This window comes from Purpureocillium takamizusanense, chromosome 10, assembly GCF_022605165.1.
Source record: "Purpureocillium takamizusanense chromosome 10, complete sequence".
Lineage (NCBI taxonomy): Eukaryota > Fungi > Ascomycota > Sordariomycetes > Hypocreales > Ophiocordycipitaceae > Purpureocillium > Purpureocillium takamizusanense.
Genome location: NC_063077.1, coordinates 203,330 through 229,959, shown reverse-complemented (window position 1 = coordinate 229,959; position 26,630 = coordinate 203,330). Strand labels below are relative to the sequence as shown.

Genomic DNA, 26,630 nt, shown 5'->3' with positions numbered 1-26,630 from the left:
GCTTGACTCGTGCGTCTCAGACATGCGGTCATTGAAAGGACAATTCCTTTTGTCACGAGGTTCAATGCAAAACGACATGCAAAGTACGAAGCATGTCGCATAATTGTTTCTAATAATATATCGTTGTGGGACTGAGCGATTCCGGGGCTGATGGGCAGCTCTGCTTCGTGATACAGGAATATGATCGAATCCACGATAGGTATACCTAACGGACCCCCGATGGTCCAGCTCCCGACGGCCCGCTTCAATCTGTGAACCTGCCGGGCTGATCACTGGAGGGACTATCCAATCCGATGCCGTCCTCGAATACAGCCCACTCTGCCGCCTCAACATCGACGATTCTTGGCGTCAATCTGAGGGCCTCATTCAGGGGTATAGATCCTGGGCTCATTGAGCCTCAGTTGGTGGTGGTCAGCTCGGAGCGTTTGCGTTGGGTTCAGAAGTCTACTGTAATAAGTGTGCCCTGGTGCAACGCAGGAGGCAATGATGTGCAGTCAGCTTAGCACTGCCATCTTAACGCGCTGTTGATCGTCAGTCAGCCGCGATATGAGGCCTTCGTCTATTCACGAACTGCATGTGGCTATTTAAAAGGATGGCTCGAAGGCACTGTTTCGGGGGAAGCATCGCGATTCAAAATCAGTAAGGCGCAGCAAGAACTCATCATGAAGATTGCCGCAGCACTTACATGCGCCGGGGCCGCGGCGCACGCCTCCGTCATTGCCCCCAAAGATGGACAGTCCATCTCCATCCCCCCCACCAAGCCCGACGATGCGATCGTGGTTCCCAAGGACTTTGTTGGCTTCGGCATCGAGTCGGCCTTCCTAAACAACTTTGCCAATGACTTTTCCGAGAACCTCGTCAGCGCCCTCGCCGCACGGATGAGCGCGCCGCCCGTGATGCGCATCGGCGGCACCAGCGGCGACTATTTTCTCTTCGACGCGCACCAAAAGGAGGACAAGGTTTGCTTCCACGGCAAGTGTGGCAGCCACGATGCCAGCTACCTGCTGGGCCAAAGCTTCTTCGATGGGTACAAGCGCTTCAAGGATGCAAGGTTCATCGTGCAGGCGCCGCTCGGGAACCCCATAAACACGACCAACACTCTGGCGTTTGTGACGCGTGCGTGGAAGAATCTAGATGGCGGCAGGCGGGTGCAGGCCATTGCACTTGGGAACGAGGTGGAGTTCATCTACAGAGCCGGGGCCAAGGCCTACGTGGATGCGGCGTTGAGCCTGCAGGCCAGCATCGTGAAGGAGTTGAAGCTGCAAGGCGGCGCGGCAAACATCTTTGAAGCTGGAAACACGGCAAGTGGAACCGTTACAGGCAACAAGCTATATCAAGTGTATGTGCCAAAGACGCGCAAGAGCATCAAGGGCAGTGCTGTGCTATTTGATCTTCTAACGCTGACATACCCCAGCAAGGAAATCCTCGACGCCAACTTCAACAAGAATGGCCGTATCTCGACGACAGCGGAGCACTGGTATCAAATTTCCGGGGACCATCCGTGGACGGACCACACCATGCAAAGTACGTCTGACCACCAGAACGACGGCTAGAGTTCTAGAACATGGGGAAGCCCATCCAGACACACACTGACCCAAACAGGTCTCATGATCAACCACACTGCCATTTCTGAACGCTTCGGCCCCTACCTTCCAAGCATCAAGGCCACTCGCGACCGCAAGCTCGACTACGCCATCACGGAGGACTCGGCTGTCCTCGGAGGCGCCCAGATTCATTTCTCTGGCGGCTTTGGGTACACGCTTTGGGCCGTCGACTTCAACCTCGCGGCCATGGCGCGAAGCGTGGCCCGAGTCACCAACCTGGCTGGACGTCCCAATGCCAAGCGTGTCTTTTGGACGCCGGACAACACCGGCGGCGAGCCGAGCCCCGGGCCGCATGTGCGTGCGCCGTTTCCCGCAGCCATTTTTGTCGCCGACTTCATCGGCAAGCGCAGCCCCTCGGCCGTGAAGGAGATCAAGACGCAAGGAGACTTGACGAGCGCGTACGCCATGTACGACGAGAAGTCGGGTACGCTGCGGCGGGTCGCGCTCGTCAACATGCGGCTCTACAACGGAACGGCGAGCACGAACAGGCAACGCCTGTCGTTCCAGGTCAACGTCGGCAGCGGCGTCAAGCAGGTCAAAGTCCGGCGACTGCGCGCGGACAAGGGCGTCGCGGCCATGGGATACGACTTTGGGGGGCCGAGCAACAATGTCTCGTGGGCTGGAGAGCAGTGGAGCCACGGCGTGGACTTTGGCAAGGGACATTTCCGCACTGGCAAGGTTGAAGAACACGTGGTCAAGGTCGATAATAACGGTGTTGCCTTGGTGGTTGTCCCGGACAGCGAGGCCGTCATGCTCCTCGTATGAGCACCAGAAGAGTGAGTCCGCAGCACGCACTGGGTTGCCATGGGACCATGAATGAATGCATGTATACCCGACTCCATGTCAGCAGGTGTAGTTGATAACTTAGTTGACGTGTGGCAGACCACGAGGACTGTAACCGCTTCGCTGTCCTCACTTCATGACGTCCATGCACGATATGTTATCTGGACTTGTTGCAAATTGGCTCATGTATTCCCATAGTATAGAGATGTCACGCGAGTGCTCATGTCTACAGCGGCGCTGGGGCAGGGACACGATGCGAACACTGCATCCGTGAGTGCATGCGCTGAACGCGCGTCGGAGCGGCGGCGCGTTTATACGAAATAGCCGATCACGTTTTTTGTGTGAGGCAAAAATAAACCGGCAAAAAGGAAGAAGAGATATCGGTATCACTCACTGTGCAAGGACCGCAGAATGCAGGAGCCACGCCGCTGCTCCGTGGGCGGCCCTTGCAGGTTGTATTATGCCGTGTAAGCATACAATCACGGCAAAGATGCGCCTCCTTGGATGAGACAAGTTCTTATATAAGAGAAATAAAAGCATGGACAGTTTACATCCTAGCCCGTTTCTCTTGTAATTGCAAATTCGATTCTCTCGAGCGCGTTGATCACATGGCGCATGTGCGACAAATTCTTTGCCGACAAGGCGTCCCAAGCAGCTACGAGATATAAAACCGCAGGGGGACCAACGGCCACCCTCGCCTCGCCATGATAACAGAGCAGCCGTCCCCTTGCCTCCGCTCACCTCGTACGGCACCGAAAGTGTTTTACCGACGGCCGCCAACACACACAGGCACTTCACTCGTCCAGTATGATCCTGCCCAGGGGTCAGAGCCAGAGCATGGTGGTGGATGGGGTCGACGGCCCCGTCATCTGCCCCGACCCGTCGGGAATCCCTGGCTTCCCAGGCCCACTACCCGATCCCGACCCGGCGAGCACCTTGCGAGACGCCGAGTACAAGGCGGGCGTGCGGACGCAGCTGTTGCGGTCCGCCGACGAGCACAAGATTGAGGTCTGCTGGGTCGGTTCCCGCACCGCCCACGGAAGAAGCCTGCAGTCAGAGTTGCAGGCCAGGCTTCTGTGCCCCAGCCTCGAAGTCATCGACGCGCACGAAGCCAGACGACCCATTATGCGCCTCATCCCCGGGAGAGGCGCCGACGCCGCCACCCGCGATACCTGGAACCACTTCCTCATCAGCATCTCCTTCACGGACGCCTACTTGACCGCCTCCCTGTTCAACATGCTGCGGGCAGGGCATATTCCGTTCAGCTGCGTGACTCTTTCTCAGGCCCCTTATAAACGTGAGTAGCTTTGCCACATTGCACAGGCTCGGAGCGTTTACTCACAAGAACGACAGCCACGGATCTCGACCCCAAAGACGGACTCTACATCAACGCCCCAGCAGGGGGCCATTAAGAGACAAGCAAGAAGAAAAGTTGTACTTGGAAGCAAATCGATCGTCCTGTGTCATCTCTTCATCGTGTCAATGCCTCATGTGCATCCCAGCACCCCCGCCCCCCCCCCCAACACAGCCCAATCCCGCTGCGAAGACCGCGTACAGCTAGCTACCCATGGTGAGCGTTGTGATGTGCAGCAACTTCACTTGACATGGCCCAATCAGCGGCGGCAATGGCATGTATTTGCGCCGTGTCAAAGACTGGAAGTTCACAGTCTTTTTCGTCCACCAACAGTCCAATCTCTGTGCAGCCTAGGATCAGACACTCGGCGCCAGCTTTCGCAAGGTTCCCGATGACCTTGCTGTACGCCTGTCGCGAAGCCTCACTGATGATGCCGTTGCAAAGCTCCGCATAGATGACGGAGTGGACAATGGCACGGTCAGACTCATCAGGAACGATGACCTTTAAGCCGTACTTGTCCGCTAGCCGTGTCGTATAGAAATCCTTCTCCATCGTGAATCGCGTGCCCAGCAACCCGACGGATCTAAAGCCAGAGTCCAATATGCGCTCGGCAGTCGGGTCGACAATGTGAATGAGGGGCAGTTGCGACGCCGCCTCGATGCCCTGGCTCACAAAATGCATGGTGTTGGTGCACAGCACAATGGCGTCTGCACCCGCAAGTTTCAGCTTGGCCGCCGCGTCGTTGAGAAGCTCGCCAGCTTCCTCCCACCTGTCGGCGTGCTGAAGGGCCTCTATCTCGGCAAAGTCCAAGGAGAAGATGACGCATCGAGCGGAATGCAAGCCGCCTCGGACATGGCGGACGCGGCGATTGACCTCCTGGTAGTACGTAGTCGTCGACTCCCAGCTCATGCCGCCGAGCAGGCCCAATGTCTTCATGACGGGAGAGGAGAGGAGAGGGAGATGTTGGCGCGCGAGCTTCGTAAAATCCCAGGCACAGAGAGACGCTGCCACGTGGAGAAAGGCTGTTGACTCGATAAGCAATGAAACTTTGCAACGTGCTCGGTGATGATCTGACGCGAAGGCTGCCCCAGCACGCCTGGGCCCACACCGCGCCCTTTGCCGTTGGCGACGGGAGCCTAAAAGCCCTAAAAGTTCAACCAACCGTACCCTGGCCCCGCTGTGGTCGGTCCATTCCAGGGCTTGCCTAAGCGTCTTGCTGAGGTAACAGCAAGGGGAAACAGCAATCGTGGTAAAAGCCTGGTACGCACATTATGGAGGCCAGCATCAGGAAGCCAAGTTGCTTTAAGAAGCGGGTTACTGGGCATCGGGATGAGCTGCAGGGACAAAGCTCGAAGTGGCAGAAGTTAGGGTATTAGCGAACGGTTCCTGACAATGCCGGACTGCGATGCCACACGAACGGACCTCGTCATAGCTTGATAACTCGTGTCTACCTGGTACGGTCAACAAGTTATAAGTTGGCGAATATATAACTTCTCGTGCCTCTCTCGCGAAGTCTTGAGCAAGTACTGCCCGTATAGGCGGGCGCCTGCGATGCTCGTGCAGCCCAACGGCCGGAGCCGCCGCCTCAAGGCCCCGTTCTACTTCGTACGCGGTGTCCAAATAGCATGCCCTATGCGCATTGCACCCAGTCCGCCACCTTGTCCAAATTTGGCCAGGAAGCCCAACAAACCCCCGTAACGCACTGGGTAGTAATGCGTTTTAGCGTCCGGAATATGGTATCCAATCTCGATATTACGCCGTGAGGGAGGACATACCGAGTAATCTAGACATATCCGCCTTCGCTCGACCAACTGCGACGAATAATAGGTCGTCTCTCCCTTCCTTTGCTTTAACGTCCTTGTCCTCATGCTCCGACCGTATACGGTGCATATCTGCGTCCACGGATCACACTAGTATACGGTATAACTATTAGCTGCTTGAAGCCATGACTCGAGTAAAAAGGACGTTTACCTGGCCTTTAAGGTTTGTATTATGTGCGAGAAGCATAGCTTCGACCTCTTCTTTCGTCTGTCGCTCCTTCGCAGCCGAGATAGTCTGGGCAAATAGGAAAAGGCTGAGGAGGGCGATAGGTGACTTCATAGCGTAAAGAGGAGCAGATATATAGAGGATATATCTAACCGATAGAGGCTACGGAAATATAGCCCAGTAGGCATTACTACGCGGGCATCTAGAGGATTTTATATTCCGCAATCGTCCTTTTTGTAGATAAAGAGGAACCTAGGTATTCCGCGTCATTACTAAATAATATTTAATATACGTTATGTAATATACGTAGGCAGCAGCACACGGTTCACACTAAGAGCATGAGCCTTGGCCATAGCGAAGAAAGGCAATAGCTTAGATAAAACCCATTATATTATCGCCTTATCACGAGAGGATATTACGTATCAGTCCCTCTCGGCGGCGGCGGGAACGGAATACTATAAGGTAATGGTCGATCGTGACTAGCATTCGCATTATAGCTAAGTCCGCGTTTATTAGACGCCGCACGCACGCATACTCTATGCCTCCCCTCCCCTCTTCCGATAAAAGAAAATAAAGACTATAAGGGTAAAACGAAAAAAGAAACTATAGATAAAACTTAAAACTTATAGAGATAAAAGAAAAGGAATATAATAGGGGGTATAACATATTAGTCTAATTATACCGGCCTCGAGCTTCTTAAATATCCTCTATAGCTTATTGACGTCCTTTATTAAGATATAGCTCGCGAGCCCTATATTCGTATTATTAGCTCTCGCTACGACCCTATCTTCGCTATCGAATAAAGATACGCTAAGTAACGGCATAAAGATTTTGTCTCCGCTTATAAGTATATCGTCGGTAACGCCTATCATAACGGTCGGCTCTATAAAGTATCTGCTGCTGTTATTATTGTTATCTATGCGCATGCCATTCCCTAGCACTATCTTAGCGCCCTTTACTAGCGCGTCCTTAACTATGTCCTCGGCCTTATCGAGCGACCGCGGTGTCGTGATGGGCCCTATAGTCGTGCCCTCGGCCATGCCGTGGCCGACCTTGAGCTTCGACGTCTGCGCCACGAGCTCCTCGACGAGGTGGTCGTGCACGCCGCGCTGCACGTATAGCCTGTTAGACGAGATACACGCCTGCCCCGCGTGCCGCCACTTGAGGGCCATGAGCTGGCCCATGGACCGCTACATGTACCTTCATGTTGACGGCATCATAGCCAGCACATGCAAGGGCCTCTCGCTTGTGTAAGTTGGATCATCCGCCACGCTGAGATGCTTGGGTACTCATGCACGTATGACAGCCTCCGTAAAGTCTATCATCACTCCTTTGCTGCAGCGTGTGCGCATCAGCTACGCGAAACGGAAAGCGTGTGCCAGTCAAGCCAACGCGCGAGTCTATCCTTTCCTACAGCCGCCAGCCCAGTGGGGATATCCTTTGATCGAACTTTGCAGCTGCAGCAAGCATGGCACTCCTCAGATGTCGAGATATCGACTCGATGATGATGTATCGGTAACTGCACGTGGGTGCCCGCGCCTGTCATGCAGGCTGCGTCATGCATTCGAAGTAAGCCTTGTATTTAAAGAAATTAAAGCCTGGTGCTGCCAGTGCTGCTCACTCATATTCCATGGCCTTCAAATGACTTTGATCGCCCGGTGTTGATATCACAGACTCGTGTAGCCCCCCACGATGCTTGTCCAGGCTGTGTACGTGGTTGCAGCGCATGTGGCCTGCCTCTCCAGGGCGACGACAACGGCCCAGGACAAGGTGAAGAATAAGTGGACACTGGAAAAACCGGAGCAGATGTTGGATATGAAGTTTAGAGAGTAAGCCATGCTTCATCGCTGTTTTTGCATCCGGAAGTACTTGAGTGAGGGTTTCTGTTGACCGACATAGGGCTAAGACGACAGTACGCATGCTGAGCAAAGCGGCCGTGGCACATGGCGGAAACCGCGCTTTTGGAACTGCTGGCTTCAACGCTTCGATGCAGGCTGTCCTTGGGCAATTGGAGCAGTACTCCAAGTCGGTCAAGGTACATATACAGCAATTTTCACACCTCTTTGAAGAGACGCGACAAATCAAGTTCAACACGGCAGACGTCTCCGATGATACGCTTGTATCTCTCCGATACAACACTGCCACGCCGCCAGAGGGTATTTACGCGCGGCTTATCGACGCCTCACTGAACGACACCAGCCGAACATTCTGTTCTCAAAGACAGTGGGACAGGACAAAGATCAATGCCACCGACAAGATCGTGCTCATGGAGAGAGGCGGTTGTCCTCTTGCCAAGAAGCTTAGACTTGCGACAGAAAACGGCGCCCGCGCAGTCATCTTCTATCATAATACATTCCAGCAGATTCCGACTGAGGATGCCGTCACGTCGGAAGAGCATATTGGGAAAATGGTGCCGGCGGGAATTACGACGAGAGAGAATGGCCATAGGCTGAGCAACGCTTTCAAAGAGCGCCGTCTCGTCAGAGTCAACTTCACAGTCGATGCCGTCGTCGAGAAACGGAATAGCTGGAACGTCATTGCTCAGACCAAGGAAGGGAACCCCAGAAAGGTCATCATGGTTGGAGCCAACCTGGACAGCTTCCCTGGTAGTGAGGGTCTAAACGACAACGCCTCCGGCGCGGGGGTCGTCATGCAAGTCTTGGATTGCTTCGCGCACCACAGAAACTTTACAAACGCAATGCGATTCGCTTGGTGGGGAGCTGGGAAGTAAGTACCATGACCACTTCCATTGCCCCAGTGTTGTCCTCTTACAACGAAACCAGAAAGGGCAGCGCCGGGTCTCGTCATTACCTGTCGGAGCTCAGCGACTGGGAAGCGAGAAATATCGCGTTTTACTTCAACTACGAGAGATTGGCAAGCCAAACCCCCAACTACACAGTCCATGGAAACAACGAAGCGGACATCAACGGGGCCAAAGAGCTTATCAAGCATCTGCGCAGCCAGGAAATATCCCCTCAATTCACGTATGACTTGGCCAAAACGGCGACTGGCTCATCCTGTGCAAGCTAACAATGTGGTACAGCACTCTAACGGCCGAGTCCGACTACACCGGCTTCACGAAACGCGGTATACCTTGCAGCGGGATCTCCGGAGGGCCTCCTGGTAATCCCGACGAGCTGCATGTCCTTAGAGAGGACAGCCTGCGACGATGTGATTGGAAAAAGCTCCGCACGGCTGCCAAGTCCGCCGTGTACGTTGCCGCGAAGCTGGCGCTGACCACGGATGAGATTCCACGACCGGAAGATTACGAGTAGGATATGCATCGTACGCGGAGGAAACTGGCTCATACGCTCCGTTATTTTCATTGATATGCACTACTACATAGCGGGGAATCTATTTCTTCAACCCTCTATGGCAAAATTGTACGTGCGTGGGGATCAAAAGCTCTACAGTTTGTGGCTTTGAAGTTCAGCTTCGGCTCTATAATGTAAAAAACTGACCCAACAACTTACGTGAACGTTGAACGATCCCCTCTTATAGTGATGCGCCCTTCAACGACTGGTGATACCACCGGCAGGCCAAACCTGTCCCAGCTCGTCACGATAACCTCACGCGCACGCCTAAAACGGGCTTCGTCCTCGTCCACGGCCTCGTCATGTTGTTCGCCCTCTTCGTGATGCCCATAACCGAGTGTGCGCAGCAGCAGCTGTGTGTCGGTGATGGCACCTTCTTCGGTGACCAGGGTTTCTTGATCCTTGAAGCAGGTATAGCCGTCGAAGCCTTCGGCAATAAAAGCAATCATGGCAGTCGTGAAGCTGCGACCGTCTCCTCGACAAATACGTGTGCGAGTCTCTGGTCTGCTCTTGTCTGGGCAGAACCATGCTTCCAGAACACGACTGCCTTCTGGCTGAGTCCAGTCAGCGACGACGGTCAGGCCGGCATACTGGAAGAATCGTCCATCTGTGTGGGCATCGGAGAATGAGTTCTCCAGTGCCTCCAGCAGAGCTTCACTGGTGACACGCTTGACCATGAGAGCGTTGTCAAAGGGAAGAATCTCTATCAAGTCCCGTACTGTCAAAGGTGGTTTGCCGGATCCAGCCGACTGCGCATCAGAAATTGTGGCACGGATGACTTTGCCGCATCGAATGCTGCCGCTATTGACAAGAGCAATGTCGACCAGATAATATGCGCGCACAATGTCGGCCAGCATGTTGCCCAAGTTCGACTCCGAAGAGCGGATGATGGTGCCAGTGCCCTCTAGATCAACAGTGGTATGTACCAAGGGGTCTGCACCAAGCTCATCAATACGATCATTGACGCCCCGCAAACAGGCTCGTACGCGCGCTTCGTTGTCTGATAGAACAACGGGGTCCATTGGGACGGCTGACAGGTCCAGAATCTGCTCAACGGCGACGGACTCGAGCGTCGCCACACCACCGGCTGTGCGGCCGACGTACATTCGCACGAAGGAGAGGGAGTGCCAGTCGGTGCCACTCTTGACGATCCTGATGTCGCCACGTGCCTGTGGGACCTCGCCTACGGGATCTTTGGAGTCGTGCCGCGCAGCATGGCTGCAGTCGATGACCATTGGATTCTTGCTTTGAGCAGAAACCTCGCCGCCATATCGCCGCAGCAGCTCGTGATCGTGGCCGCCCAGCAACAAGTCGACGCGCTCCTGCGGGGGTCCGGCTCGCAGCGCCTCGGACACTTCGATGTCCTCGGCCAGTCGCATGTGCGTGAGGGCTACAACAAGGTCGCATTTCGCACTCTGGCGCAGGTGGCGGGCGCATGCCCGGGAGACGTCGACAGGGGACGCGATCGTACAGTGGGGGAGCTCACGACAGTTTGAAGGCCAGTCGCTGCGCGTCGCAGTTGGTCAGTCGCAGCCAAGGCAGTCGATTATGAAAGGAAGGTCTTACGTGCCGGCGAGGCCAAAGAAGCCCACCTTGAATCCTTGAAGGACGGCCGTGTGGTACCTGACAGCGCCTGCGAGCAGACGGCCGTCGGCATGCCCTCGCTCTGTGCCGTTATAGAGGTCGGACGTGGTGCTACTACTGCGTCGAAACGCGTTGGACAGCAGCCAGGGAAAGTTCGTCTCCGCGGTAAGCTCAGAGAGCCTCTGCTCGCCAAAGTCAAAGTCTAGATCCCCAATCTTGTTAGGGCATGTTCGGCCAGTGGCGAGGGACATGTCTCGTACCATGATTCCCATAGCACGCAAGGTCGATCTTGAGTTCTCTCAGAAGAGGGACCATATGGGCACCCTGAAGGATCGATGCCTCGAGAGAGGGTGAAAACACATCACCGCTGAAAATGGTGTAAGGGGCCAGATGCGCGTGCTTCTTGCGATACCATTGCAACTGCGTCAGGAACCGGGCGATCCTCGCTTGCTTGGAAATGTGATACTAGGGGTTCATCAGTGAGTACGGCGCCTCAAGCAAGCTAAGAATTGCACCTACATACCACGTCGTTGAAGTGCAAGAATGCCAGTTCTGTGAGAGCCATGGTTGCAATTCTGCGGGTGCGGCCCAGAAATGCTGACGGGACATGCACGTCGCAGGGCGGCGGCAAGGGTTGGTATCCCGTGAACTGCGACTATTGGGAATTCAGAGTTTGATGCTCGCTAGTAGAGATGCTTTGGCCGCATTCTCCCTCATCGGCGGCGCCCATCAGTCAGCAAGCAGGTCAGCGGTCAGCACTGTTTCGAGCCAGGCCGGATGGTTCCTAAAAAGTCTCCATTGTGACGCTGTGTAGTTAATGTCTGGCACCAACAAGGGTGCGAACCAACAACGTTCAGAAGGGCGGGAGAGGGGCTGGTGTGACACAAGCGCCGCGGCCACTGCAGGCCCTGGCTCGCCTTCCTTCATCCAGAGCGGGTCTGTCCGTCTGGACTCTGGATCAAGCTGGGACCGCTGAAAGCCGGCACATGTACCAGATACTTTGGGGCGGGGATGCGAGTACAACACCCAACGTTGAAGGCGACATGCATGTCTTGGGAGAGTGCCGGCCGCTGTTGAACAAATTACATACTAGTAAGACACCATCCAAGTATGACGGCCAGCTCCCACGTGCAGAAGTCTTCGCATCATTGCAGGGATGTCCTGTTGAGAACTGCAGGCATCGTGAGACAACATGGAGGCGAAAAGATGCAACGAGACGAACGGCACAGGCACCGTGAACTCTAATCGACCGTTTCCGAGAGTAAATCACTACCCGAGTCCCCCCCACCTACGGACAGCCGTGCGAAATTGTAGCGGCGCGGGCGGCGGCCCCGTGTTGAAAGCTGGGAATGCTTGCGAATACGTGCAGTTTTTCTATTGGCAATGCTATGAGACCGTCCGCCTGGTATGCATCCATTTCCCGAAAGAGTATCCCATGTACTCGGACTTTTACGAGCCTGGCTACCTCTGTTTACAACGCAGCAGCACCGCTACACGCTCTATTTTTGAGACGAACGATTGAAACTAGATTGATCTGGGCAGGGGATTCGTGGGACCATTGAAGCTGTCAGCGCGATCACGGGCGCACATTGATGCGCTTTGAATTAACAATCGCAAATTGCCCCCTTCTACAGCCTGGCTTGAAAGAAGGTGCGTCTTGAGGGCCGGGAAGAGGTGCCGTGGAGCTGCTCATAGGCAGTATCGAGGAAGCCATTGATGTATCGGTCAACAATCACCTCGTCCTGGCCTCGCGACCACACTGGCAGCTTAATGGCGGCGTTGTAGAATGCCAGCGCCCTTGGGAACTCGCTCGTGTCTTGAGACTTTCCCCACGGCCCCGGAGTGCCGAACCTGGGCAGGGCCTTGGCCGTCTCCGTGAAGAGCGGCAGGCCGTTGAGCAGACCAGTGCTGCGCGGGATGTCCACCTCCGAAAGGCCCTTGTCGGTCAAGAGCTTGACGAACCCGTCGCGAGTGAGATCTGCAGGCGCCTGCGATGCATCAAACTGCATCACCAACGCGTACCAGGCGTGTCGATCCGTGCCCTGGTTGACGACATCGGGCATGCGAAGGAAGGGGATAACCTGCAGCTGGCTGATGATACGTCGCGCCCAGTGCTCACGCCATTTCTGCGCAACCGCATGGTTCGACATTTGGACATTGGCCATGGCAATGGCGAGGGGGTGGGCACGGAGGTTCAAGCCGAGACCTGTCAGCCAGAATTTGCGAAGGGGGTGGCTCTCGGGAACCTCTTGCTTGGCGCGTTTGTTGAAATGGCCGTGGATGATGGCATGCGCGTAATAGTCGGTCGAGTTGGTGGCAAACACTCCCGCTTGACCGCCCGTGATGTTCTTCTTCGCCTGCAGCGACCAGGCCGCCATGTCACCCCATGTGCCCACCATCTTGCCATCCACCGTGGCCGTGTGCGCATGGGAGCAATCCTCAAGCACCTTGATGCCGCCGTTGACCGACTTGGCGTTCTCAACAATCTTCTTCATGCGGCAGGGGAGACCCCACATGTGAGTGACGATCACCGCCCGTGTCTTAGATGTGCTGCGGGCGCGGATCTCTTCCGGGTCCAGATTTCCGTCTTCCAGCGAGTCACAGAAGACGGGAACCGCACCGTATTGCAGCATGGGCGTGGCCGTCGCGAAGAAGGTGTATACAGGGCACAGAACCTCATCTCCAGGCTGCAGCTGCAGCGCCTCGAACATATGCAGGATGGCAACCGTTCCGGAGCTGCAGACGAGCGCATGCTTGACGTTGTGGAGGTTGCGCCACCTATCCTCGAACGTCTCGTAGATGTTGGAGCGGTTGTATATGGAGAGTGAAGAATGGGCCTGGTCGACGATGGCCTTTTCTATCTCGGGCGTGATGATGGGCCATGGGCAATGCTCTTGCCCTTCCCGACCAATGGGGACGTATTCGCCCCTTTCGGAGAGAAAAGACAGCTTTGCTGCGTCCAAGACTCTCACGGTGCTTCTGTGGCTCTCAAGAGAGCTATCGTATCGGGTCGTCACGCCTTGAAGGAAGTCGCCGAACCCTCGCACCATCCTCCTCACGACCATTCGTTTCGACGACGTATCTTCAACGGAGACAATTTGAGTACCGCTGGCGTCCACCAGAGTGACTCTACGATTATCGAGTATTGCGGTCCCGGCCGTTCCGGTAATCGTGATCGATTCCGCGTCAGCATGGGCAACTCGGGAGAGGTGCACGTTGCCAATCAGGGCCTTGTCGTTCCATTTAAACGAGATGTCGGCAATGTCATCGCCACTGTACTTCTGGAATTGTCTGACAGCATCGATCTTAACGGCATTGACCGAGTCCGGCTCTCCAAAAAGCCAGATGATGATGTCAATCATGTGGATGCCCAGATCTTCCTACATGTAGTCAGTACATCGTGCCAGATAGCCTAGGGAGTTGGGGCCTGTTAGGGACAAGCAAGACTTACGGCAACTCCCACTCCAGATGCTCTCCAACTCGACGCAAGATTCTCAATGTTTCTTGCGAGAACTGCTCGAAAGGAGACAACCCGTCCCAGCAGAGGCAAGAGGCTGACTAGCTGGTGGTACCTCGGCTCGAATCTCTTCTGGAACGTCACCCCAATGGGCACGGGCAGCTTTAGCAAGCCCTCATACTCTTCGATGTTATTCGCTGCAGGCTTCTCTTTGAGAATTGGAATACCTGCTGCGGCAAGCGCATCGACACACTTGCCGTAGACAGTGTGCGGGAGACAGACGAGAGCGAAGTCGGGCTTATGCTGGGCCAGTAACTCTTCAATAGACTCGTAGGCTGGAATGTCAGGGTGCTTGCCCGAGAATTGACCCAGCGTCTGCTTGTTGGCATCGCAGACGGCTACAATCGACTCGGAGGGCGACCCGTGCAGGCTGGCGAAGTGCGTCTTGTAGCCCCTGTGGCCGATTCCGATAAGGGCGATGTGGTAGATCTCGGGCATGGTGAATGAGGAAATCAAGTGATTTAGAGGCAGGGAGGAATGTATATATTTGCAACTTTCTGGGGAATCGCACAGCCCAAATCGGTAGACATGTCGACTGGGGGGTCCGGCCAAAGCTGCTGCTATATAGTTTGTGGGAAGGATATGTAGCGTGTTGATCCTCTGGCTCCAACATCAGCAGCTTGTGAAACCCCCCAACTCGGGATGCAGCAGCATGTCTGCTCTCGAACGCTTGGAGCACAAGACCCGGCCTGCCGGCTGCTGCAACCCAGGTTCGCAGCTGGAAGTGGCCGCGAAAGCTCGGCGTACCACAAGCATATCAGGGCAGTTCTGCTGGTTTGAAACCCCAGCCACCTCATATGCGCCTTAGCCGCCTTCCTGTGGAGCAAGGTCGTCGGTACAGCACAACTTGGGGCGTTTCCCGATTCCATGGAAGTACATTCAAGCAACTCTATACAGTGATCTCTAACCGTGATATGGCGCCTATCGTAATAGATCCGGACGGCTTAGTATATATTCAATTCTATAGCGACATTATAGTAGTGAAAGCTAGAGTACTCACTATTGTATATTAATGAAATTCTTTAGGAAGATATAGCATATCTATATCATGCATTTCATGATGCCAGATGGTACGTAAATGCATAACTCATGTTGTCTTGCATTAAATACGATTCTTTTAAAAAAACTTATGGGACGAAAATCACTATAATGGTGCTATACTATAGATGAACCTTGGTAGTGGTAGATGTGTTGTCTTTGTCGGTGACCTACGTGTACATGAAGCTTTGAGGCGTCACATCTTGGCGCCCTTGTGTTTGGATAGAACTAGAACGGCCCACGTCCGTCTCCACGGAGCGGCACGATTCCATTTCGGGCGACTTGGGTGCACGTCGTGACTATGTTTGTACGGCTCAGCTCAGGAGTAGCACAATTGCCAAACTAGTTTGAGCAGGACAAAAAGCAAACTACGCAGCAAGCGGCAACTACTGCAAGCAGGCGGCGGCTCGGTTTCAAGAGGGTTAGTCTGCGTTGACGCCCGAATGGGACGGGCCGTGGTGAACCCTGGCCCCCTTCATGCCGATCCCTTTTCCAACGTTGTCTCGTTTCTGCAAGTGGAGGGCGTGGGCGTGATGGAATGAATAATACAAGACATCAAGCCAACGACCGTTGGGAAAAGTTCTCCCACATCATTCGTCAAGACGGTCTGAGCAACCATGGTAGTAGCCGCTGCATTTAGCTGTTCAGCCACCAGACTTCTTTCACCGTAGCCGCAGCCCGCATTACACGTACTCGCCGTTCTCTTGCGGGGATCAGCACGGCACAGGCTTCGACATTTGGAATGACTTAACAGGCTTAGTCCCGCCGCCGATGCTTTTTGACCGTAGGGGGAGGAGGATGCTGCAGGTCATGCCTTGAGAGGAGATGAGACGACTCCTTGCATTGATGCTATGCTCGACGAAGGTACATGGTGCAGAGGGACGTAAGTACTGGCTACCCGACCACGTATGGGTTGTCGTCGGAGTTACGGGCATGCAACTTCGGATCCATGCGTGCATAATAGTCGGCCGGTCGAAAACTTTGCCGCGAAAGCATCATGGCTGCCAAACCTTTGCATCAATCTGCACCCTAAGACTTTCCACCATTCACCATTTGTGGCCAGCCCACGCCGCAGTCAACGACCTACTTCATACATCTGTGCCAACGACTAGCCTCGCTCAGTACCGTATTGCGTTGTGCCGTTGCCCCTCTCATTTACCGCCACACCTTGACCTGGCTCGCCATGGATATCCCGCCTGACGAGAGATCTCCGCTACGTCAATCAGGCCCAGCTGACCCAGCCCCAGAGCACCAGAATCACGACTCAAGTGATGCGGAGGTCGAGCCACTGCCGAAAGGCTTCAGGTTCCTTGCCATCATCGGGAGCCTCATGCTATGCTGCTTCCTCGCAGCCCTGGACATGACCATAGTGGCTACGGCGGTGCCGGCCATCAGCGACACTTTCCACTCCCTAGGCGACATTGCCTGGTATGGCTCTGCGTTCTTTCTCACACAGACGACATTCCAGGCAACTTGGGGCAAGATCTATGGCATCTTTGACCTCAGGGCGGCATTCGCCGTGTCGATTCTTACCTTTGAGATTGGATGCATCGTGTCCGCCGCTGCGCCTAGTAGCGCCGCCGTTGTGATCGGCCGCGTGATTTCTGGTATCGGCGCGTCTGGCATCATCGGGGGCGTCTTTACCATTATTGCCTTCATCACAAGCGAGGCCTGGCGGCCGGTGTGCATCGGCATCATTGGGACCACATTCGGCTGCGCGAGCGTGATCGGGCCTCTTGTCGGGGGTGTTCTCACGAGCCACCTCTCGTGGCGCTGGATATTCTGGATCAACCTGCCCATTGGTGGGCTTGGGCTGCTGTGCCTGTTTACCTCCTTCACGACGCCAAAGTCTGCAAAGAGGGCGCAGAAGGATGTTTGCTGGAAAAGCTTGTTGCTCGAGCTGGACCTTGTGGGCAACATCCTGACAACAGGGTCCGTGGCGTGCTTCACCCTGGCGATGCAGCACGGCGGCACATCTGTTCCCTGGAGCGAAGACTACATCATCACTTTGCTTGCCCTGTCAGGCATCTTTCTGGCCGCCTTGGTGCTCAATGAATGGTCCATGGGCGAGCGGGCGCTCATTCCGACCCGCCTCATTGCACAGTGGCCCGTGTGGCCAAACTGCGCCTTTACCTTCTTCATCTCGGGAACCTACTTCCCGCTGCTGTACTTCCTGCCAGTGTACTTCCAGGCTGTTCAAGGCGTGAGCGCGCAGGATAGCGGCTTGCGCAACATGCCGCTCGTTGTGGCCGTCTCCCTGTTCACCGTCTTGTCCACGTCCTTTATGGGGCGGACAGGACGATGGACGCAGCCTCTCTTGCTCGGCTCCATGCTATCCGTCGCCGGAGCGGCGTTGATCTACGTGCTCGACGCCGAGTCGCCTGCACCAAGCTGGATCGGCTACCAGGCTGTCGTCGGTATTGGCATCGGCATGGCCATGGAGGTCCCTCTAGTGGCGAACCAGAAAGCAAAACCCCTCAAGGATATCTCTGCCATTGTTGGGATGACCATGTTCTTCGAGCTCGCCGGTGGTGCTGTCTTCATGGCCGCAGGTGAAGCTATCTTTGCAAACGGCCTGTTGCGCACGCTGAGCCGCGTGGCCCCGAAACTCAATGGCCAGGATGTCCTCCATCACGGCGCGCTGAACATAAGAGAGACGTTTGGCGACGATGCGCCGGCCGTGCTGGAGGCGTACATGGGCGGTATCACGGACGGGTTCATCATGTGCCTGAGTTGTGCGATCGCGGCCACGGTGGTGGCCATGGTGGTAGCTCCCACAATCATGCTTCGCCGTGGCGGGGATAGGAGAGACGAGGCAGAGGCCGTTCAAAGTTAGTGTCCGGGGCGACTGCCTGTTCGTGATGATGATGGAAAAGCTGTAGCTTGCAGGGGCGTTTCGGGCCACGCACGACTGTGGCGCTTGCAGGGGGGCCGGCAAATGACCATTGCTGCTCCAGGCCCGCGTACAGCGGCATCGGCGGCAAAAGTCATTGAGACAATTGTACAAAGTACAGTACTTTATACAGCTCTCAATGGCAGACACGACTGATCTTCGAGCGTCGTAATGCAGCGAGTGTCACAATGTGCAGCTGACCAGCTCAACGCCACGATCGCTATTGAAGATAACGAGCCACAATGCTTCAGCCAAGTCAAGTGTTTCCATGAAACAGTGCATTTCTATCCGTGGAGTGGAGCAACTGCCCATGTCCTTGCAGTGCCGCGGGTGCACAGATGTTCGTCCCATGTGTTTGACGCCGATGTAGTGTAGTAACCCTACTGATGCAGATGCCCGCCGCCTTGACATCTCTCCATCCCTGCCAACTTCCGCTCGTCAGAAGTCTTGTCTTGACCGCACGCATGAGTAGAGACTGGAAGCGATCCCCAAAGTTTCGGTATCGAGTTGTCGTTCGTTCCTCGTAGAGCGGCACCCGTTCAGCAGACCGGTTGGAACAGAACAGCGGGAGAGGGCGGAACCACCACTTCAATAATTGCCTTGTGTCATAATCATTCACATGTAGATACCGGCGGACTCACGTCTCTAGTCTTACTAGTGAATTAGGTTGCGTAACAGTTGTTATGCGAATAATGATGATACTCCTGGGCAACTCTATCTAAATTTGGAAATACTGTGACAGTTGTTACGGCGGGCTCGCCCTATAGCAGGGCCCGCGGCAGACCGTCACGGCTGCACGCACACCAACTGCAGCGTGTTCATTCGCGATGCACGCAGCTTAACCGTCGCAATAGCACTTGAACAACATATGTCTGCCCCCTGCTTCTGATTTCACGGCGACTTTCGGCGGCGTATTTAAATCTCGGTTTAGAATCCAGATAAAGCGAGCACACGAAACCCCCCAAAACCCGAAACAGGAAAAATCGTCAAAGGCATCAGCCAGCTCTCTTCTGAACTAGATATTCTCCAAGCCATTCACTCACCATGTGCAATCAGGAGCTAGTCTACTATCGCTGCTGCATGCCAGGCTGCAAAAGCAGGCAGTATGGCTACGCGGAAACGCCCGTACCATGCGCCGAGGTCCGGAAGGACCACCCAAATGACCCAGAGATGCACGTAGGCAGTTGCGAAAGGGGCCTCAGGTTGTACGCAAAATATTATGTGAGCAATAGCAAGTGCATAAAGTGCGCGGAAAAGGCCAAGTAGACAGAGACGATGGGATAATAAAGTAGTTTGGTTCTGAATGCCACGATTGCGAATTAGGACCGCATGGCGGCTTGATAACACTAGGAAGGCAGCGACAACGGGACCTCGTGCTCACATCCACCTTGCATTTGTGAGAGTGTACATGTGTGATGCACTGCGAATGCGAAGCCCTAGCCACTTCTTCAGACGATGGTCAATGAGGCACCACACCAAGAGGACGCTTGCCCCTGTAGCGAAATTATCGCCGACACCATGCTGGCGATCCTTGCCCCTGCTTCACTAGCAGAAACCGTCCGGTCTGCCGCCACTTGCCACGTTTTCTGACCCGAATGCCGCCACCACCACGAGGCAAGTGGCTCCAGTACGGCGGTTTTGTTGGGAAGCACTCTGGAGAGCTTCTGTACCTGGTTCGTGGGAATCAGCACCATGCCCATCGCGTATCAGGGCGTGGAGCAGCCACGTTTGAGCAGCATCAACCCTTGCCAGGCTCAGCCGCACAATGAAAGCCCTTTGCTTCCCCGCATTCGCTGTCTGCTTTGAGCGACGCCCATCCTGCCTGTGATGTTTTGTCGGCTGTATCAGGGCAGGAGCCTGACCCATCACACGCGGGTGTTGAGGAGGCGTTTTACTTGCTTTCTCTACCCGTGAACTCGTGGCACATCTTGATCGACAGGGATCTTCTCTTGACACGCTTGTAGAGGAGGTCCGTGTCCATGGCTTGCATACCTCCACTGAGTGGCGCCGCGAGCCAGCATTCGGAAGCCGAAGTGGGATTACTCCTGGAGCAGATTATCCGATGGTGTCTCCTCCGTATGAATGGGCTTGATAAATAACAAACTGCCTCCAAGGCTCAAGTCTAGCTACTTTGCTACGCAGAGTTTCCTCGTCGCCGTGTCGAATCATTGCTCCTTGGGCCAGGCAAACCAGCTCTCATGGCTTCAAAAGGAGATATTCAGCTGGCATCCTTGGCCGCCGGCTTCACTCTTGGGTTCGGCTTTCTGACCGTGTGGCAGGCCATCAAACAGACTCAGAGGAACAAGCGCCCATGGAGGAGTGCCTACGTGTACATGGTATGGGGCGAGATTGCCGCAAACCTCGCCATAGGCATCATTGGGTGGATTTTCTTGGACGGTGTCATATCACCAACGTGAGTGTCCAGAAGCTCTCTCTGTAAGAAGAGTAACCGATCTAAGCACCCAACAGCGTCCCGGTTCTCTTCTTCATCTTGTTCCTCTGGGTATTCGAGATCCAGCTACTTATGCAAATTATCGTCAACCGAATCGCCATTATTGCGGAACACCGGACTACAATCTTCAAGCTCAAGTGGGGGACCGCCATAGTCATCACATGCATCAACATCGCCGTGTTCTGCATCTGGATCCCGTCGCACACGGTTCCGCCAGTCAATGACTTGTGCGATCACCTGGCTCAAGCCTCGAACCGATATGAGACTGAGCTAATATCAAAGTCACAGATTTGTGCGCATCAACGATGTGTGGGATCGCATCTCCAAGATTCTGATTCTGCTTGTCGACGCCGGTCTCAACTACTACTTTCTGCGCACCGTCAAGAGACGGCTTGTCATACAGCATGGGTTGATCAAGTACGCACCGCTCGTGAGCTTCAATGCAAAATTGATGGTCCTTTCGATTTGCATGGACGTACGTACCGAACACCGACATGCAACAGCGCAAGACACGCTGCTGACTTGAAAGCGCAATTAGGGCATGCTCATTGGCCTCATGTCACTACCCAACCAGGTAGTTTACATACAGTTCCACCCTGTGACATACATGGTCAAACTCAACATTGAAATGTCCATGGCGGATCTCATCACACGTCTAGCACGCGGCGAAGGCTCCGACACTTACCTCCCCTCGACATCGCACAACAGAACCGTCACTGGAGAGGAAGGGGGAGCCGGTCAACAGGCGCACCACTTCACGCTGCACTCCATGAGCAGACCCAAAGCTGCGCCCGGAGATTCCTCTTCAGACGACCTAGGTGATCTTGGAACTGCTGGCGGAGTTGGTGACCGTGGCAAGCTGGACACGGGTATCCAGGTCGAAACGGTGATTACTAGCAGGACGGAGCGCCGTGGCTCCAAAGTCGAGCGGGAGCGGGGCTTTGCTCGGCGCCGGGAAATCGACGATGAGTTGCCACTGGCTCATGAATCGGATGATGGTGTGATGCGGGAGAGATACTAATGGGGTCATTGCCGTCAGGAGCTCTGTCCAGCACAGAGGTAATAGCCAGGAGAGCAGCTGCTTGGACATTGAATGTTGTGTTAGCCATTATGCTAAGTTCCAAGGCCTATGAAAGAGATGACCCCGCATCCCATGATTATGTTAATTACTATAACGGCCTATGATGCCGACGATGCCTCCTATCACTACATATATGTATAGCCCGGGAGCTCAGGCCGCTCAATCCAAGACGCATCAGTGATCGGGATGCCACATGCACCTAGCAGTACCAGCTACCGTGATTTTCATCAGCTCGCGACCACTGGCGCAATAGTCTCGTTGCCCATTCACTATCGCTAGATCCCGACACCCAAGGCAATGAAGCTGGCAGATGTCCTGTTCTGTAGCGCGACTGGTGCATTTAGCCGGTCGCGTGCACCTGGAGGCGTCGACATGTCACATCTGTGCTCCAAATGGCTTTCAGAGACTTTTGAAGAGTTTCATTTGACGAAAAGTCATCGGGATCAGGTCGTCCGGAGGGGTCCTGGGCTGTGATTGAAGAGGGCGCTGGTGGTGGCGGTGGCGGTGGCGGCGGCAGGCCCCCCTGTTCTGGGCCACGCAGCTGTCAAGGAGAACTGCGGGCACTTCGGATCCAGAACCTTTCGTTGGATGCAAAGGGGGCGCTTTCCAGAACGGACTCTGAGGCGGCCTGCTACAGAATCCGACCTAAGAACGCCAGCAAGGGGCAGCCACTTGAGTCAGTCGATGTTGGCGCTGTCAGGGGCCTGCATTCCCCCGCACGCCAGTCTGTGCCACGGGAGATCCTTCCCGAGCGAGAGCATCTGCAGCGGCAAAGGAACAATGCCATGAGTTCGGGGCCGACACCGAGAAGAGCAAGAGGGAAGCAAGACATGATGTCGGCCGCGGTGCGACCAGGGGCGAAACCAGGCTGCAGCCGAGCTGTCTTGCTTGACTGGCCAATGGGCTATTTAGAGGCGACCTGAATGCACAACATTACGGACGGGGTCACAGAGGGCGTACCCGTACATTGGGTGCTTCTGGGGAGTGACTGCACAGAATGTTGCGGGACCAGTTGTTTGGCATGACTCCCGCCGGGTGCTTGTTTCTTTACCAGACAGCGTGCACGCTCAAGAGAAGAAAGAGAAAGAGAAGGTACTTTGGATACTAGCCATATGCTACAGCTCGCTGGGCTTGGGCTTTGATCATTGCCGTTGTTTAATGCTCGGGGTTGAGCCGGTGATGGTGCTTGAAGGCGTTCATCTTGGCCGGTGGTGGTCGGGCTTGACCGGTATAAGATAGCTCTCTTCAATTGAAGTAAACGACGGAGACGCGAACCATCCGATAGTCCCAGAAAAGTCGCATGGTCAGCGGTATAATCCGTGCTTGTTGGTGCACCCAGTCAAGGTATGTATCGCACACACACGGCCATCACCAGCCAGGAGGTTGCTGTGAGGACGTCGCAACTTGCAGAGACACCATCGCGTTCCTCGCTCCCACGCTCTGCGTCAACATCACGACTGAGCGCCCGCTCAGAATGCATTCCCCCCAAGGGTTCCCCAGACCTCCGGTGTGACCACCAAGGCCGACCCGCCGGCCCGTTATTTCTTTGTGTCCTCCACTAGGCACACGATGGGTTTGTCGTCATGCGGGCGGAGGGCCTTTTCGCAAAAGTGAAGGCCCTTGTGATAGGTCATGTACCCAATCATGGCCGCGTTTTTGTTCCCCTCGGCCTCGGTCCCCCGAGGGAAGCCATTCCCGGAGACATATGGGCCGCATCGCGTCGTCAGCTGCGCCAGCACCTTGGTGGTGACCGCGGCGCTCGCCCAGGCGGGCTTGAACAGGCCGCAAGCAAACGCGACGACGGATCCCCGGATCGAGTAGATGGAAGAATACTCGAATCGCCTGTCTGGGCCGAGTTGATGCGTGAGGTCCGCGACGGCCGCGTCGGTGTCGTGATGGACCATATGCTCGTCGCATTGGCACGATGTGATTATGCCGCCGTGGGCGAGCTGGCGCTTGTCTATATCGGAGTCTTCGTCGACGAGGTAAGTAGCTCTGGATAGGGGCGTGACAGGGCTGGAGAGGCGAGTGTGGATTTCATGGCCAGACGCATTGCGTGACACTCCGTAACGCCGTCAACGACGTCTCTAGGGAGGCGGGCCGCGCCACACAGGACACTAGAGCCGATGATGAGAGCAGTGGCTTTCATGGTGCCGAGACTTTTCAAGGCTTGTCAAGGTTTCGTTGGTGTTGCAAGACGGCATGCAAATAGGTGCCGGATGTCGCGAGGTTTTATTACCAAACGGCTCCTTCAGAGGAACACGGTTCGCATCATGGGCGACTCAGCTACCCCGGAAGGATTTTTGCTCTCTGGTCTCATGGAAGTTTCCGAACAGGTTTGAACTCTGCTAAATGTTGCATCGCAAAGGCATACTGGTGTCGCGTGTGCCTCTGGTAGCATCGTGTGGTCCGTGACTGGGATATTTTTTTGGCCGTGATACAGCCACTTTGTAAAGCTGAGGCTGGAAATTCCAGGAGACTCCTTCAGCATGCTTTATTTAGAGACACTAAAAAAAATTCCAACGTCCGATGTGCTGATTCGGACCACAAGTGTCATTATGAATGAGAAACGTCCATGTGCAGTGTGACTTTGCCCGCACAGTTCGTTCATGACGCCCTGGAGGACTTGATCTTGTCACGAACCGTGCCATCTTATTATGGAAAGTCAAAGCGGGAGTCATGGCATTATAGGCTTGTGCGTCTGTGGCTAGAAGATCGGAATCAGGCAGATCGTTGCGCACGCAGCAAGGGTAGCACATTGCACATGAGGGAACAGCCGCGAGCACGCGGCCGCATTCACTTGCACAATGTGGGGGGAACCAGGCCACGCGTGATTAGACACGCCCGAGAGTTGTCACTTTCTCAAATACATGGAAACATTTGAGCCATTCATTAGATATTACTTGTTTGCGTCAGGATCCAGGCCGCCCAGATGGCGAGTGACCACGAGCTTGAACGCATCACGGTCACCCACGCCTTTGAAGGTTTGTGCGTGCAAGGCATCCGTGTCGTCCGCATGCTTCTGTCTCGGGCGAGAACCCAGTCGTGAACCCGCATCATACATGTGTATGTACCTTGCCGTGTCACGCCTCGCTGAGGTGCCAAACTGTTTCGGGAACGCGTGGACGAGCAGGAGTCGGAGGGAGGGCAAGCAAGCGCACACGATGCCAATGCATATCTCCACGGCGGACCAGAGACCGACCTCAAAGAACTCCCAAGTGGGGTTCATCGAGTCTGATCGAAACGCGAGCAGCGATCTGAGCCTCAGTATGCTCACGATGGTAATACTATGCGGATGTTGTCAGTCGCGATAACGCAGAAGGGAACATCACGGGGGAAATACAAGGCTCCCGTGCCAAACATCAGTCCCACGCCAATCTTCTTCTTCCAATCCAAGCGAAGCGTTCTGATCTGCCATAGCGGAAGGGCGAGCATCCAGACATCCAGCGCAATGCTTATCGCCGCGCTCGACCAGCCGATTGCGTTGATGTTGAGGCACTGCCCACGGTGCTCCTGATCCCATTGCTCCCAGAAATATTGAATCGGGCGGCATTGGAAGATGCAAACTAAAGTGAAAACGGCACCGACGAGAGTATTACAGGCAATCGTGCCCCATACCAACCAGCGTATTGTTGTGCCAGGAAATATGCGTCGATAAAAGAACAAAAAGGACAGCTTCAACACCGAGACTTCGATGACGTAGATGATCTCCTGGAAGTAGAAAAGCTTGAGGAAGGTTGTGATTTGCTGCGGCGTGAGGGTCCATATGTCACGGCCGAGTCCGTTCGCGGGTACATAATGTGCGTTGATGATGGCCCCCGGCACCGCAATGATCATCGTCAGAAGAGCGAACCAGTCGTCTAGGCAGATGGCGAGTTTCTGATAAATCTTGTAGGCGAATCGCTGGACGATGAAGACGGCCGCGAGGATGCTGAATGCGGCGGCCGTGTCGCTGTATACCTGCGACTTGTCGCGGATCGGCGCGCCGCAGTTGGTCTTGGTAATGTTGAGAGTGCCTGCCGTCTGCATCAGAACATGTAGCAAAGTTGCGCTCCGGATCGGGGTTCAGCGAACTTAGCGACTCCTTAATCGTACAGCTCTTGGTCACGCACCCCGTCACATTGTTGCTGAACTGCTCACTCGCACACAGGCACTTCTGGTCTGTAGGGCTGCATGACGAACCAGGCAGCGCTGCGACGAAGCATTCGAGCTTGAACACTGTTGTTAGCCATTGCTCTGACCAAAGGCTTCTCTCTCACACTTACCGCGCAGTTTGGCAGTTGTGAGAGGAGGGAGGACGCCGATGTGGCTTGCGCTCTGGCAGCCGGGAGGAAGGCGGCAACTATAGTGAACGCGGATAGCCTCATCACGCACCACGGGCTCGCCCAAGCTTGCGACTGTCGGCGGGTACAAGAAGCCTAATATCTCAGACGGCGCTTGCTGGCACTTAAGGGAACGGGGGGGGACACCGATCTTCACGATGCAAGTTGGCCAGTCACTTCAGACCCACCGCGAGCCGCGTGGAGAACAGCTTCCGAGGTCTACTAGTTATAAGACGGGCCGAAACCCCAGTTGCACATCTCCCAGCAGGGACGTCTCACCATGCCCGAGAACGGAAACGGTTCGCCACGGTCGTCCACCATGTCCATAACGAATACGTTAGTACCTAGACGCGCATGACGCGCTATCCGCCTCGAGGATACTACTCGTGCAGCTCGCGGGGCGCCGTGGATTTATAGCTCCATGCTGTGCTGGCTGCTACAAGTCCGTCCAGACCAGACGCAAGATTGGGACAGCTCGACGGCCTTGGATGCCAGAAGGGGAAAGTGTCGTGCGACTGACAAGATGGCTAGCGGCCGCCACACACGGCCGACGGACGGGGGGGCTGCACGAATGCCCATCTCCTGCGTGCTAGCCAGCCGCCACGCCAACTCGTCCAACGAGGATATGCCAATGCTACACACCCTCCAAGTCGGTTTCACTTTGGCCTCGAGCCATGCAGTCGCGCCGGTTCCTGGTTGCTG

General features: G+C 55.1%; 11 protein-coding genes across 13 annotated transcripts; 5 read left to right on the top strand and 6 right to left on the bottom strand.

Moving 5' to 3' along the window:
- Positions 1 to 662: 662 nt before the first annotated feature.
- Positions 663 to 2,369, top strand: JDV02_009587 (uncharacterized protein; the record flags this gene model as incomplete). Its single annotated transcript, XM_047991259.1, has 2 exons — positions 663 to 1,524; positions 1,603 to 2,369. The coding sequence occupies 2 exons, from the start codon at positions 663 to 665 to the stop codon at positions 2,367 to 2,369; spliced, it is 1,629 nt and encodes a 542-aa protein (XP_047847270.1).
- Positions 2,370 to 3,058: 689 nt separating this feature from the next.
- JDV02_009585 (uncharacterized protein) lies at positions 3,059 to 4,830 on the bottom strand. Its single transcript, XM_047991257.1, has 2 exons — positions 3,730 to 4,830; positions 3,059 to 3,675 (listed from the first exon to the last, which is right to left on the bottom strand). The coding sequence occupies exon 1, from the start codon at positions 4,675 to 4,677 to the stop codon at positions 3,949 to 3,951; it is 729 nt and encodes a 242-aa protein (XP_047847268.1). The 5' UTR covers positions 4,678 to 4,830; the 3' UTR covers positions 3,059 to 3,675; positions 3,730 to 3,948.
- On the top strand, positions 3,164 to 3,799 carry JDV02_009586 (uncharacterized protein; the record flags this gene model as incomplete). Its single annotated transcript, XM_047991258.1, has 2 exons — positions 3,164 to 3,684; positions 3,741 to 3,799. The coding sequence occupies exons 1-2, from the start codon at positions 3,195 to 3,197 to the stop codon at positions 3,797 to 3,799; spliced, it is 549 nt and encodes a 182-aa protein (XP_047847269.1). The 5' UTR covers positions 3,164 to 3,194.
- A 1,738-nt stretch (positions 4,831 to 6,568) lies between the features above and the next one.
- On the bottom strand, positions 6,569 to 6,911 carry JDV02_009584 (uncharacterized protein; the record flags this gene model as incomplete). The annotated part of the gene is made up of 2 exons (XM_047991256.1): positions 6,569 to 6,592; positions 6,687 to 6,911. The coding sequence occupies 2 exons, from the start codon at positions 6,909 to 6,911 to the stop codon at positions 6,569 to 6,571; spliced, it is 249 nt and encodes an 82-aa protein (XP_047847267.1).
- Positions 6,912 to 7,419: 508 nt separating this feature from the next.
- JDV02_009583 (uncharacterized protein) lies at positions 7,420 to 9,002 on the top strand (the record flags this gene model as incomplete). The annotated part of the gene is made up of 4 exons (XM_047991255.1): positions 7,420 to 7,556; positions 7,627 to 8,454; positions 8,511 to 8,711; positions 8,771 to 9,002. The coding sequence occupies 4 exons, from the start codon at positions 7,420 to 7,422 to the stop codon at positions 9,000 to 9,002; spliced, it is 1,398 nt and encodes a 465-aa protein (XP_047847266.1).
- A 24-nt stretch (positions 9,003 to 9,026) lies between these two features.
- On the bottom strand, positions 9,027 to 11,369 carry JDV02_009582 (UDP-sugar diphosphatase). 3 transcript variants are annotated; one of them, XM_047991253.1, is made up of 5 exons: positions 11,149 to 11,369; positions 10,886 to 11,090; positions 10,608 to 10,827; positions 9,201 to 10,547; positions 9,027 to 9,147 (listed from the first exon to the last, which is right to left on the bottom strand). In XM_047991253.1, exons 1-5 carry the CDS (start codon positions 11,188 to 11,190, stop codon positions 9,135 to 9,137), a joined length of 1,827 nt encoding a protein of 608 aa, XP_047847264.1. In that variant the 5' UTR covers positions 11,191 to 11,369; the 3' UTR covers positions 9,027 to 9,134. The 3 variants fall into 3 exon arrangements, with proteins under 3 accessions (XP_047847264.1, XP_047847263.1, XP_047847265.1); XM_047991252.1 differs by having other exon boundaries at positions 9,027 to 10,547; XM_047991254.1 differs by having other exon boundaries at positions 9,027 to 10,547; positions 10,608 to 11,090.
- Positions 11,370 to 12,081: 712 nt separating this feature from the next.
- On the bottom strand, positions 12,082 to 14,580 carry JDV02_009581 (uncharacterized protein; the record flags this gene model as incomplete). Its single annotated transcript, XM_047991251.1, has 2 exons — positions 12,082 to 14,005; positions 14,077 to 14,580. 2 exons carry the CDS (start codon positions 14,578 to 14,580, stop codon positions 12,254 to 12,256), a joined length of 2,256 nt encoding a protein of 751 aa, XP_047847262.1. The 3' UTR covers positions 12,082 to 12,253.
- Positions 14,581 to 16,198: 1,618 nt separating this feature from the next.
- Positions 16,199 to 18,228, top strand: JDV02_009580 (uncharacterized protein). Its single transcript, XM_047991250.1, has one exon. It carries the CDS (start codon positions 16,364 to 16,366, stop codon positions 18,014 to 18,016), a length of 1,653 nt encoding a protein of 550 aa, XP_047847261.1. The 5' UTR covers positions 16,199 to 16,363; the 3' UTR covers positions 18,017 to 18,228.
- Positions 18,229 to 20,016: 1,788 nt separating this feature from the next.
- On the top strand, positions 20,017 to 21,613 carry JDV02_009579 (uncharacterized protein). Its single transcript, XM_047991249.1, has 4 exons — positions 20,017 to 20,486; positions 20,543 to 20,752; positions 20,814 to 21,000; positions 21,064 to 21,613. The coding sequence occupies exons 1-4, from the start codon at positions 20,272 to 20,274 to the stop codon at positions 21,544 to 21,546; spliced, it is 1,095 nt and encodes a 364-aa protein (XP_047847260.1). The 5' UTR covers positions 20,017 to 20,271; the 3' UTR covers positions 21,547 to 21,613.
- Positions 21,614 to 23,144: 1,531 nt separating this feature from the next.
- On the bottom strand, positions 23,145 to 23,510 carry JDV02_009578 (uncharacterized protein; the record flags this gene model as incomplete). The annotated part of the gene is made up of 1 exon (XM_047991248.1): positions 23,145 to 23,510. The coding sequence occupies one exon, from the start codon at positions 23,508 to 23,510 to the stop codon at positions 23,145 to 23,147; it is 366 nt and encodes a 121-aa protein (XP_047847259.1).
- A 995-nt stretch (positions 23,511 to 24,505) lies between these two features.
- JDV02_009577 (uncharacterized protein) lies at positions 24,506 to 25,635 on the bottom strand (the record flags this gene model as incomplete). The annotated part of the gene is made up of 2 exons (XM_047991247.1): positions 24,506 to 24,893; positions 24,950 to 25,635. 2 exons carry the CDS (start codon positions 25,633 to 25,635, stop codon positions 24,506 to 24,508), a joined length of 1,074 nt encoding a protein of 357 aa, XP_047847258.1.
- Positions 25,636 to 26,630: the final 995 nt, after the last annotated feature.